The sequence below is a fragment of the Microcaecilia unicolor genome, chromosome 4 (genome assembly GCF_901765095.1).
Source record: "Microcaecilia unicolor chromosome 4, aMicUni1.1, whole genome shotgun sequence".
Taxonomy (NCBI): domain Eukaryota; kingdom Metazoa; phylum Chordata; class Amphibia; order Gymnophiona; family Siphonopidae; genus Microcaecilia; species Microcaecilia unicolor.
Window position 1 is genome coordinate 43831312 of NC_044034.1, and position 12626 is coordinate 43843937.

The 12626-nt window shown below is 41.4% G+C and overlaps 1 protein-coding gene across 1 annotated transcript in view; it reads left to right on the forward strand.

Annotated features, from left to right (window-relative positions):
• Window positions 1-12626, forward strand: part of LOC115468455 (centrosomal protein of 295 kDa-like) — a 93418-nt gene that overhangs the window by 41692 nt on the left and 39100 nt on the right. Inside the window, exons 9-10 of the mRNA XM_030200191.1 lie at window positions 2406-3064; window positions 9061-9237. Coding sequence (XP_030056051.1) covers window positions 2406-3064; window positions 9061-9237 — 836 coding nt within the window. The remainder of the gene's footprint in view (window positions 1-2405; window positions 3065-9060; window positions 9238-12626) is intronic.

Genomic DNA, 12626 nt, shown 5'->3' on the forward strand with positions numbered 1-12626 from the left:
ACGTTCTTCGATAGTGTTTCCTCCATGGCCTCTCTGCGGCCGAGTTCTTTTCAGATCGCTCTCCACTGGGGTCAAGTCATTCTGGTAGCTTCGGATTAACCACGGCGCCCTTGGTATGCAGATAGACCTGAGGCGTCTGGTGGTGCCTTCGTTTTGGATCCACTTGACTTCAGGCTCTTTGTTCTGGGTCTGCTCCTGAGTGGATGATCCCTCTCACTTTGGTCTTACGGCTTGGTGTTTTGAGAGGTTGACTCTGTCAGAGTTCTTTGGACGCTATGGTTACTGTTCTGTTGCGATCTTGTATGTGGTCCACGGTCCACTGCAACCGCGTACTCTCAGATGTTGAGGATTTTTTCATTGTGGGCGTCTGTTCATCAGTGGTTGAGTTCTTTCTGCAGGATGGGTTGCAGAAGGGCCTGGCCTTGCACTCAGAGGTGGTGCATTTCTTGCAGAGTGCTTTGCTCCTCCGCTGCTGTGACCTTCTTCTCCCTGAAACCTTGTTCATATTCTCCGAGTCTAGCTTGGGTTTCCTTGTCTACCGAGCATTGCTTTGGACTCCTTTTGTTCCTTTGCAGAATGCTTCGCTTAGGAACTTACAAGCAGTGTTCTTGGTCACCAATTCTTCGGCACGCAGAGTGTCTGAATTTTTAGTGCAGCCATTCCGAGCTGTTTTTTTTTTCTGCAATTTGCTTAGTCTGGAGTGACCTTGCTTTTGGTTCCTTCTTTCTTTTCCAGCTGTGGTTTGGCTTTTCTTTTTCAGCCTCTTTTTTCTTCCCTTCTTTCAGGAGGGGGATTTTTACACGCAGTACACGGCGCTTCGTCTTCTGGATGTTCAGAGGGCTGTCCGATATTTGCAGATGTTGCATGTTTTTCAGCATTCAGATCTTCTGTTTGTCTTTGTCACTGGTTCTTGCTGTGGGATGGCAGCCTCTGGTCTGATCTGATTTTTTTTCTTGTTGGATTGCAGGTAATTTGTGGATTTTTTGGAAAGGTTGCATCCCACCGATGGCATTCCAGGCTCATTTCACGAGTTTGCTATCTACTTCTTGAGTGGAACGGGTGTGCTTTCACTATTCAGATGATGCCTTTGCAGCGGCGGTTCTGTCTCGGGGAGCGGTGACTTCCCACCCTACTTAGGGATTGCTTTGGTACATCCCACCAGTTCTTGGATTCATCTGCTGCATACGCTAAGGAAGGTAAAATTATGCCTTGCCTGCTGATAATTTTCTTTCCTTTAGTAGCAGCAGATGAATCCAGGATCCCGCCCTTTGTCAGCCACGCTTGTTTTGCCTATCTGTTCTTGTTCTGGTCTTTAGTTTCCAAGAAAACAAAACAAAAAAAAAAAGAAGAGGAAAGAGAACATAAACCACTGAAGAGGACTCCATCGCAGTCGTGGTTTCTCTTAAGCCAGACTGACAAGTTTCTGTTTTTTGTATGTTGAGGAAGGCTACCTGGTTTCTTGTCTGATTCTGCTTGGTGATGAGACATGTACTGAGGTGAAGGAGGAGCTGGCTGTCTAGTATCACTGCCTTCAGCTTTGTAATCTCTATCTCCACCTGCTGGTAGATGGACACAACCCACCAGTTCGTGGATTCATCTGCTGCTACTAAAGGAAAGAAAATTATCAGCAGGTAAGGCATAATTTTAACATACAGTTGGAAGACATTTTTTAGTATCACTTTGATAGAGAAAAGGGAAAATAAATTACTAGCTTAGCCCACACATGTGATGTTTGTGCAGCACTTGAGATGGAATCTGAAATTCAGAACCTACAGCTTATGATTCAAAGTTGTACATTTTTTAACTCAAATAACTTACTCATTTGCTAAGAAGTTAGGACAGCTATTTCTGTGGTCCCCCTAAACTCAGAAACTCTGCACTTGCTAACAGATTAATCGATATATATATTTTTTTAAATTGTGGATTATCTTTGGATACTGATTGCAATAAGTGCTTTTGAATATCAACCTGGACCATTTTATGAATATAAATATTCCGCATGCAAAAGATGCTCCTGTATTTTTTTTTTAAAGAGAGAAATGTATGTTTAAAATGGCTTTGTCAACATAGTGGAGCTTCCAGAGTTTTATATTTGAAACACTAGAACTGTGTTGCCATGCAGTTGAACCTGGGGTTTCCCAGCATTTCTTGTGGTGATGTGGCACTTGGAGCATTCACTGCTATCTAATAAGAAAGGTAACTGTTCCAATAACTTCACTACTGCAGTACAATAGTCTAACACCAAAAGGAACCAGACTAATTATGTGAACATCATTTTTTTTACAGTAGTTGCTTACAGTAAAATTTTGATGCCATTGACTCTAACAGTTTGTTCCATTATGATAGTATTATAGTAGTTTAAGCTTTCATTTATCTGATTAGCTTTGTTTGAACTTTTCACACAGTTTCCTCAGGATCTTTTCACCAGCTTCAGCCAGAAACTACCCTAGGCGAGCAGAACTTGATGAATGATGACTCACTGGCTGCATCTGGACAATTCTATGAGCAAAGCATAGAAAACCAGAACCAGGTGATGGACAAAGGATTTGTTCTTTTGCCTACCAAAGAGGGAGATGAAGTTATAGCAGGGAATACAGAAAATCTCCCCAGCCTTCAGTCTTCTGTGGAGAATCTCAGGAGCCAAAATTCAAGTTCATTTGAAGAATTTGGCTCATTTTCTGAGTTAAGATATATGCAGGATACAATCAATGACTCTGTATTATCTGAACATCCTGTTAAAGGTGGCTTAGAATTCACAAAGAAAGGCTCCTGCAGTTTTGAAGAATTACAAGTTCCGATATATGACCAAGCTGGAGGGTCACAGGAAGAACAAAATATTAACAAGGAAATGCACATATTTCTGGATAAGTCTGAATGCCAACCATTAGATGGGCAGGTTTCTACATTACAGACTCAGTGTGGACTATCTGAGAAGACAAATGTGGAAACGTTAGGTACAGATTCAGAACCCAAAATAGTTCAGAGTAGATCTTTATCTGAAACCTTTGGCCAACCTAGTGCAATAAGCTCTGGAGCTTCATTACAGACCAGTATTCCTATATGGGTGAGTAAAGAAAATACCTAATAATTTATGACATACTGAAATTAAAATACAAATACATATAAATGTTACAAATATATATAAATGTAACTTATTCATCTGTTTTCAGTTTGTACCGCTTGAAGAAAAATGAATGATAATGTGCAGCGTATTAAAAAATACAGAAGTGGTTACCCCATCCGGAGCTTGCCTTAGGATCCATCTAAAAAACCCACCATTTGTTCATACACCAACCCTCAAAACTCCCAAAGGGGGGGGGGGGGGGGTTGTTCATAATCCACCCCTCTCACTTGGAGACCCAATTTTTATCATTGGTTTGGTGCACCATATATACTGATTAAAAGAGCCAATCAGGTTAAAAAAAAAAAAACTCCACTCAGCAATCTGTGGAGAAAAATCTTATAGCTTAATTTAATTACATAATATCATATACATAGGTAGAGACAAATGGCACAGCTCAAATAGGAAAGCAGAGTTTAAAACTTAATTCTCCAAATTAAAAAGCCAGACACGTGAATGAGGAGCAAAATAAAAGCAAAACGTATCTGGGTGCTCTCTGGAGGGCTTATAGGATGCTCTTCACATACCGGGCTTCCAATATCTTAGCTCTAAATCCAGCAGTGATACAGAGTGCTTTCCACTTTCAGAAAACACAATAGCCCTCAGAAATCTACATCTCAGTGTTACACCATCCACAGGGTCTGAATCTTGTGATGTGTGCAGCCCCATTTTAGAAAGGATGTAGAAGTCAGAATTGAGACATCCAGGTCAGGACGTCTCAAGTTTCACCAACAATTCTAATGAAGAACAGCATGTTCTGAAATACAGGAGAAACGGACGTTAATGCGCTGGATATATAAACATCTATTTTAGAAAAATAAATGTTGAAAGTCAGCACATACACCGTTGTAATGTAGAATAGCAACATAAACGATTAGAAATATAATTGTGTATTATTTTTCTAATGCTGTCACAGAGACTGGTATCCCTTGCCTGTTTGGCATTTTGAGGGGGACAAAAACCACTGGGGGATTAAGGGGGCAACCTCCCCTAATCTTTAGTGCAGTGCTGCTCAATTGGAACAGCCAAAAACTATGCTTGTCACAGGTGTAAATTCGGATGTTGATCTGATAAAACATTGACATTTATTCCCCTTCTGAAATGGAGAATAAACATGTATCTTATAGGCATGCCCTAGTGCCACCCAAAACAATTCCAGACCTTGCCGGTTGCACACACTTGGGTTTTTGATGTGCCTATCCCACTTTTTGTAAAATGGAAGCTTATGCTTTGCCTAAGAGGAGGCCTGAGCTTTGGTTGAGTTAGAGAATGACACGATTATCATTACCATGGACATATCACAGTAAGGACACAACACCCTAACCAGAATCGCTGCGGATGCGGGAACAAAACTTTTTACCGCTGTGTGGGAACGGTAAAAAGCCTTGTTCCTACGGTAAAAAAAATTCCTTTCTTCCATTCCCGTCCTCCTCCCTGTGGGCATCACTTACATTTTCTTTCAGCTGGCAGCGATTCACAGGCTAGCTCTGTGTTCTTCCTTCTGCTGTGTCCTGTCCTCTCTACTTCAACTTTCTGTTTAGCGTCAAAACAGGAAATTGCAGTAGAGAGAGCAGGATATAGCATAAGGAAAGCTGTGGAGTCAGCCTATGGGTTGTGTAGCCCTATGCAGAACTGGTTTTGATGATAAGGATGTATTATGAAAATGATAGCACCCCCAGTTTTGCAGTGGAAGAGCAGCTGTCCTCCCCTGTAGCTTCCGGCACTGTGTCTGCAGGGACGCAAGAGTCCTTGGCTATGTGCTGCTGCTGAACGTGCAGCCCCGTTGGAGCCAGACGAGAGCAAAGAGAGAGAAAGAGATCTATCTAGTAAGTGTTCTGATCGCTAGCACCCAGCTTCCCTCAGGTTTCCAGCACATAGGGAATGCTATCACTTCACGATCCCTTCCCAAATGTTTCACTGGAACAAGTAGTGAAAAAGGATGGGAGCAAACACTTTATCCAAAATACTTCTTTTTGGTGACAAGGAGGATGGTGAGTGTGTGTGTGTTTGTTTTGGGGTTTTTGTTTTTTTTAAGTATGTATAAATATATAGGTACACCTCTTCGACACCAGAAAACCTACATACCATTCGCGGTCCTGGTTTTTGCATGGGTTTATTTTCTGTTCTTTTTTGTATTTTAGCTCGGTAGCCTTCACAGCGGTAAAGGAAGTGTTGGATACCTAAGATCTCAACTTTAGTATGCAACTGATTTAAAGGTTATTGCTATGGTTGAGGAGGAATGTGTATGCTATAGGAGGAAGTGTGCAGTGGTTGTCAGTGCAAGAGAGCTGGAGGTGGTGATGGATGTGGAAATATGAACACAGGAGAGAGAGTGGACAGGGAAGTACAGGGACACAGAAGGGAGATGCTGAACATGAGGATACGATAGAAGATGGAAGATGAATGGTAGACATGGAGAGAGAAGAGATATCAAATGAACAGGAGAACCTGATGAGTGAGTTAAGCGAAGACAGAGGGAAGCAGAAACCAGAGCCTGAGACCTGTATGGTGGTGTTTTGTTTTGTTTTTTTAATAAAATGATCAGATGAAAAATGGTAGAAAACTAATTTTAGTTTCTATTTTGTGATTAGAGTATGTCCGATTTGAAATGTGCATCCTGCCAGAGCTAGTGTTAGACATGGCTAGAACCCAGAACAGAAATTTGGGAGGGAAATCCAGAGCCCACTACCAGGCTGCACTTCTTCAGCTTCCAGCAAGCATGGGACTCTCCCTGGTCGGGGTCCAAGATTCAGTTGCTCAGTCACACTCCCCTAACACTATCCCTGGCATATGCCATCTTTATATTTTGCACAGTACAGGAGTAAATTCATCTCTATCTATATCCTGGCGTTGTACTACATAACAGAGGTTTGTGCAGATAAAGTCAGAGGCAGAGCTGGTGGGGATGGGGGCAAAGCTCTTGGGATTAATAATGCTTAACATATCAAGTACTCTAAACATAAAATCAACCGTGAAATAATTCAAATAAAACCTCACACAATCCATTATCAATCGATTTTGGAGCAAAAAGTATGCAAGCTGAGACAAAACGTAATCTATCTAAAAGGCAAGCTAGACAATTATTTAGAAGAACCCAATATATTGTCCATTGCTGCAGATCGAGTATGGTCAAACTTCTTACCTCCAACTTTTTATACAACCAAAACATTTCTACACAAATATTCTACCTCTCGTTGCATCTTAGATCCTTGTCCAAGCTACCTCATGAGATCAGCTCCTGACTCCGATGAATGTCTAAGATCACGTGTATCGTACTTATTCAAACATGGCATCTTTTCTGAATCAAAAGGTAACATCATGTTAACTCCCTCCCTTAAAAATCCATCGGAGGATAAAAATGATGTGAACAATTATAGACCAGTAGCATCAGTTCCACTGATTACTAAATTAGTGGAAGGTATGGTAGCACAACTTATGGAATTCCTAAACTGATTTCTCATTATTACATAAGTCACAATCCGGTTTCAGACCCTGTTACAACACTGAGATAGTCTTAACAACTTTAATATCTAATTTTAGGAGAGAAATTAGTAGAAGCAGAAAAATTCTTCTCCTACAATTTGATATGTCCTGTGCCTTTGACATGGTAGACAATGATATATTAGTGAGAATACTTGACAACGTGGGAATATGTGACAGATTTCTTCAGTGGTTCAAAGTTTTCCTCAAGTTAAGAGCATATCAAGTGAAACTCACAGGTCCCTCTCCCCATCATGGGCTCCTGTTTGTACTGTGCCTTAAGGTTCTCCATATTTCCTATCCTCTTTAGCATCATCATGGCCTCACTTTGGAAGAAACTAGAAGAAAATGGCTTCAACACCTTTATGCAGATGTGACCATTTACATACCTTTCAATAATGATTTAAGTGAAATTTTGAATATTGTTAAAGCAGGATTAGACCTGATGGAATCGTGGGCATCCACATTCAAACTGAAACGAAATAGGGAAAAACAAATTCCTAGTCCTTACTGATCCATTCCATTCATACCTTGCCGAAGAGTTCGTTATAGATCAGTGTAAGATCCTACTAGAACAGAACATGAAAATTCTAGGTATTGCAATCGTTCAAACACCTTTCTTTTGATCTACAAGTATCTCCAGTGATAAAAATAAGTCTTTAAAACTTTATGGAGGTTGGCTTGCTTTCAGATTATGTGTCTTTGCTTACCACATTATGTATGGTATGGCCCCTGACTATATGCTGTCTTTGATTGACCTCTCTATGTGTAATTCCATCTCTGGATCCAGAGAATTCCTAATTCTCCATCATCTAATTATAAAAAGATTGCTTACAAAACTGTCCTCTCTGCTGACTTCTCCTATCAATGTACTAATTGGTGGAATCTTCTTACAGTTGATTTCTGAAATTATTAAAAACTGGCATCTGAGCACGCTGCAATGTCCATCCTGTAGTGCTTGTCAAAGGGATTTATTCTAGAATTGAAAATGAACATGACACTTGGGCAGACTGGATGGACCATTCAGGTCTTTATCTGCCGTCACTTACTATGTTAGTATGTTTCAAAAAGTTCCTGCAACAAAATAATGGAAGACAGGAATAACTACTTTTATGCAAAATGCTGTTTCAAACTTTATCCTGTATAACTGCTTATAACTTGATGTTTGTTACAAAATACAACCTTGTAAATAAATTCATAAACTAATTTTTGTAAATTTTCATATGGTTGTATATAGAAGATTTACTCAACATTCAGAAGATTTATAACTATAATAGGTATATACTAAATTGTCTGGATTGTAAGCCACATTGAACCTGAACTCTATTTGGGATAATGCAGGATACAAATGTCGCCATAAATAATATATGTGGCAGTCATGAGTTTCTCAAATCAGGCAGACTGTGCATTTTTGTAAACCGAGGCTTGGCCTTATGGCTTCCAAGCCCACAATTGCTAGACAGCTGATGCAGCTCCTCAGGCCTTGTGGACTCGTTCTACGAGGTGTACAGTGACATACTGGGTGGAGACTACCTTACTGTCTCTGGCGGCTATTTGCAAGGCAGCGACACGGTCGACGTTGCATCCCTTTGCCAAGCACTACAGGATGGACATTGTAGTGTGCTCAGAAGCCAGTTTTTGGGCTTTGATGCTTGATCCTACCAACTCTAGTGATTGCTTTTGAACATTCGACAGGTTCTGGAGTAGTGGGAAGCTACGTAATGGAAGGAGAAATTAGGTCTTACCTGATAATTTTCTTTCTAATAGTCCTTCCCACTATAGATGAGAGGTCCACACGTTTGCTCATCTTGTTAGTGTTAGGTTAGTGAGTTGTTTAAAGTTGTGTTTTTTTCCGAGTTTCTCCTTACTGCTTGTCTACATAATTACTGAGAAGCTAGACTGGATGCAAAGGAGAGATGTCTCAGCTTAGTGTTCTCTATCTCCACCTGCTGGTTGATGGATGCAACTATCCCACAGGTTCTGGAATAGCGGGAAGGACTAATGGAAAGAAAATTATCAGGAAAAACCTAATTTCTCCTTTCCCGTAGTGCACTATAATTGACCAAAGGTACTGATGTGCTAGAGATTTTAAGATCACAACGTAACACCTTTATATAGTGGAGCATTGAAGTAATACTGATTTCTTGGCAGATTAGATTTTTTTTTTTTCTGTGAATTATGGGCAACGAAGAACAAATAGCCTAATAAAAAAAAACCCATCATCTTTATATATAGTTTGTTGACCTTCATTTCTGCACATTCAAGTGAACTAACATGGCAATTACACTGTTTCGTTGCCTTAATTAATTATCTGTTTAGAATGTTGTGTGCTTTTCCTTTGGTGCCTTTTTTTTTCCCTTTAAAGTTTGGCATTATTTCTGTGATGAGCTGAGCAATGTTCCTGTCACTAGACATATTGATTTTATACTGATCCTGTCTTATGTAATTTATTTTTTTAGGAAACAGAGTCTGGGCATGGAATTATGGAAGAATCTGAACTGACTTTAATAAGCCTGAGTGACAGCACTGTTACAGTGCCAGACTTGGAACACACAAACCAAGAAGAAAACAGAGAGAGTAAAATCAATATCCTGGCACATACAACTGATGACCCTGAATTCAGAAGTAGCTCTAGGGTAAATATTGATTACCTGCTATTGTTAAAGTAGTGGCATTTGTGCTGTTGTTGTTAAGTTATAAAGACTAAAATATAAACCTTAATCATTTTAAGAGGTTCCATTTAAGATTAGAAAGCATTATAGTCTTCAAAGTTCTAGAAGAACAGATTGACTGTTGGGTAGTTGGATCAATGCATGCAGTGATTGTTGAAATGCTTTTTAGCTGTTGCCAGCAATGAAATTGATGAATGTAATGAATTATAAAACAAAGTTCTGGATTTAACTGTTTTTTTTTTTTGCTTGTGTTTGTAGCTGTGGGAAGGAACCTTGATATTTTAGGTTTCAATTTTTGATCACTGGAGTGTAATTATGCTGTTGTACAACTTAGTCAAAATTGATACATCAGAGCTGTGACAGGTTGCACTTTTGCTTGATCTTTTAAATGGCTATAAAGATCTTAAATATGTTAAAAAATAGATGGATAGTGTTATACATGGTGATAAAATTGTGGCACATCTAGACGTTTGTGTAAAAGTGTAGGTTGCTTTTCCAGTTGCAGGAGTTCTTGTGGTGTTACTATTGCTTGATGACCACGTCACTTTCTCAACTAACATGTTTCTGGTGAATCAGTTGGGTTGTTGGGTTGGGTTGTTTTCCATATGGTTTGCCCTCCTTTCTGTAGAAGTTTAATTTTTCTTCAGTAGTGCTTGACTTCAGTGTTTCTGTACTTGGGTAAGGTCTTGTGAGCGCAGCGTCAGTAGACCCTATTTTATCAAAACCTTTCTCATAATTTTGCTGTCAGTGATGATGAAAGGAAAGTGGCAGCCCCTGCTGTGCCCCCAGAGAATAGGCTGTAGCAAGTTCTTCCTGAACATCCTCTGCTTAATCCTCGCAGAGCAAACTAGCAACATAATAATGTATTTGCAGGTAATGAAAATGATCAGTCACTGGCAGAGAGAATTTTCACTGTAGGGAATTTTCTTCTGTCACTGTGTTAAGCAAGAACACTACTCTGCGGCCCCTCCACTTTTGAAAAGCAGTGTATTGATCTCTTTGTGGAAATTCGGGTTCCCACAAATAGCCATAAAAGGTGTTACTTTGGGTGAAAACTGATGATGTCTGCATACCCAATGCCAAACCGCCTTTGCTGTGGGTAAAATGGAGGAACTCTTCCCAGCTGTGTGAAGGAAACTTGTGAAGTGAGTGGGTCCAGTCAACTATGTTTCAAGGGGTGTGATTGAGAAGGCATGCGTGGAGCGAAACCAGTCATTGATATGTCTCATTCCACTGACTATTGTTAGCTGGCGTAAACTCAACACTCCAAGTCCCCCATACTGCACCGGAATCTGTAAGGTGGACAGTGGGAGACGTGCCCTTCGGCCTTGCCAAAGAAATCTCTGCAAACCTTTAAACTTTTTCATCAGAAACCTTAAGGTATAACAGTAAAATCTGGAATACATATAACCACCTAGGAATGATAAGCATATAAAGTGCAATGTGTCCCAACAGCAATAAAGGGAATGCAGACCATACCTGTAATTTGGCGCTAGTGTCTTTGAGCATTCGAGTGACGTTCACAGAGTAGAGCTTAGATAAATCCTGGGGAATATAAGCACCGAGATACTTTAGGGTCCCCTCTTCCCACCTTAAGAGAAAATCCTCCTCCCATTCTACCAGAATATCTGGGGCTATAAGATTTTTGAAGGTTAAGCGTGAAACCAGAAAAATTGTCAAAGCAGAGAGAGGAGTGTTTCCAAAGCTGTGTATGGTCCATTATCTGTCCAAAGAGAATCCACAAACCAGGGGCGTATCTGGCATCCGGCGGTAGGGGGGGCCAGAGCCAGAGAGGGGGGGCACATTTTTGCCTCCCTTCCCCCCCCCCCCCCCCCCCCCCCCGCCGCCGCCTCTGCCTCTCTCCACCCCCTCCTCGCCGTCAACCCTCCCCCGCTGCTTACTTTTGCTGGCGCCGAGGTCCCGACCCGCAATCTCCGTTTTTCGTCTTCCTCCGTGGCCATGCTTCCAGGAAGTAACGCTGCAGTGCTGATTCGTTGACTCCAGTTCGACGTCTGACGTCAGACGCCGAACTGGATTCAACGAATCAGCACTGCAGCATTACTTCCTGGAAGCATGGCCACGGAGGAAGACGAAAAACGGAGATTGCGGGTCGGACCTCGGCGCCAGCAAAAGTAAGCAGCGGGGGAGGGTTGACGGCGGGGAGGGGGGCCAGGGCGAAATCTGCGGGGGCCCAGGCCCCTGTGGCCCCACGCAGATACGCCCCTGCCACAAACAGTGGAGAACTCAATAGATCCCACGGGTCGTGAAACAGAGAAAAAGAGGTGGGAAAATAAGTCAGGCTATCCAAAAGATAGAACCAAATGTTTATATAAAAAAACAAAATTTATTAATCTTTAAACAAAAAATGATATAACAATAACTCATTAAAATTGACTCTATTATCTGTACCATGTAAACTAACAACCAGAGAAGGCGTTCGCGTATGTTTACAGTGAGTAATAGCCAGCAGTAAACAGTGGACATTACGAACAGACTGAGAATTACATACAAAGCCCACTTGTTCCTCCCCTATCACTTAAGGTAGGATCCCCACAAGACGCTGTGCCAAAACCTTTGAAAATATTTTGATAGCCATGTTTATAAGCGAGATGGGACAGTACGAATCCACCAAATCTACGTGTCATCCCGGCTTGGGAATCAACAAAATTAGCGCAGAATTGGCATCTAAAGGGAACGAGCCATTTTCTCCTACATCCTGAAAAACATTTGCCAAGGTGCCAAGAAACTGTGGGGGTAAGAGCTTATAAAATTCTCCTGGAAACCCATCAGGGCCCGGAGCAGAGTGTAATTTCAAAGTTTTGATAATTCCTGTGCTGAGAGGGGTTCATCCAACACAGCAATCTCTTCTGTCAAATGAGGAAGCCCCGCTTTTTCTAAGTATTCTCGGATGACCTCAGGGTCTGAGGGATCAGCTGCCGTGTAAAGTTGGGAGAAGCAATTAGTAAATATACTTGCAATGTCCGCACTGGTGTTACAGACAGTCCCTTGAGCATCCCTCAGTGATACACCGCCCGTGACTATTCCAGTGAAGTCTCTGGTGAGCAAATGTCCCGACCTGGTCCCAAAGCGGTAAAACCTATATTTGCGATATAGCAAGGATCTAGCAGTATTCTCATACAATAAGGAATTTAGAGACACCTGAGTAGCGTGCACGTATAGAGGCACAGGGCAACGTAAATACATGTTCTTTGCCGTCTTCAACTGGGACTCTAACAGAAGAATTCTGGAGGCCAGCCGTGTGCAAAACGTAGGCTATAATATCTCCTCAGAGAACTGCTTTCGCTGCTGACCAAAATAATGAAGGTTGGTCAAGGTGCTCTCTATTACGCTGC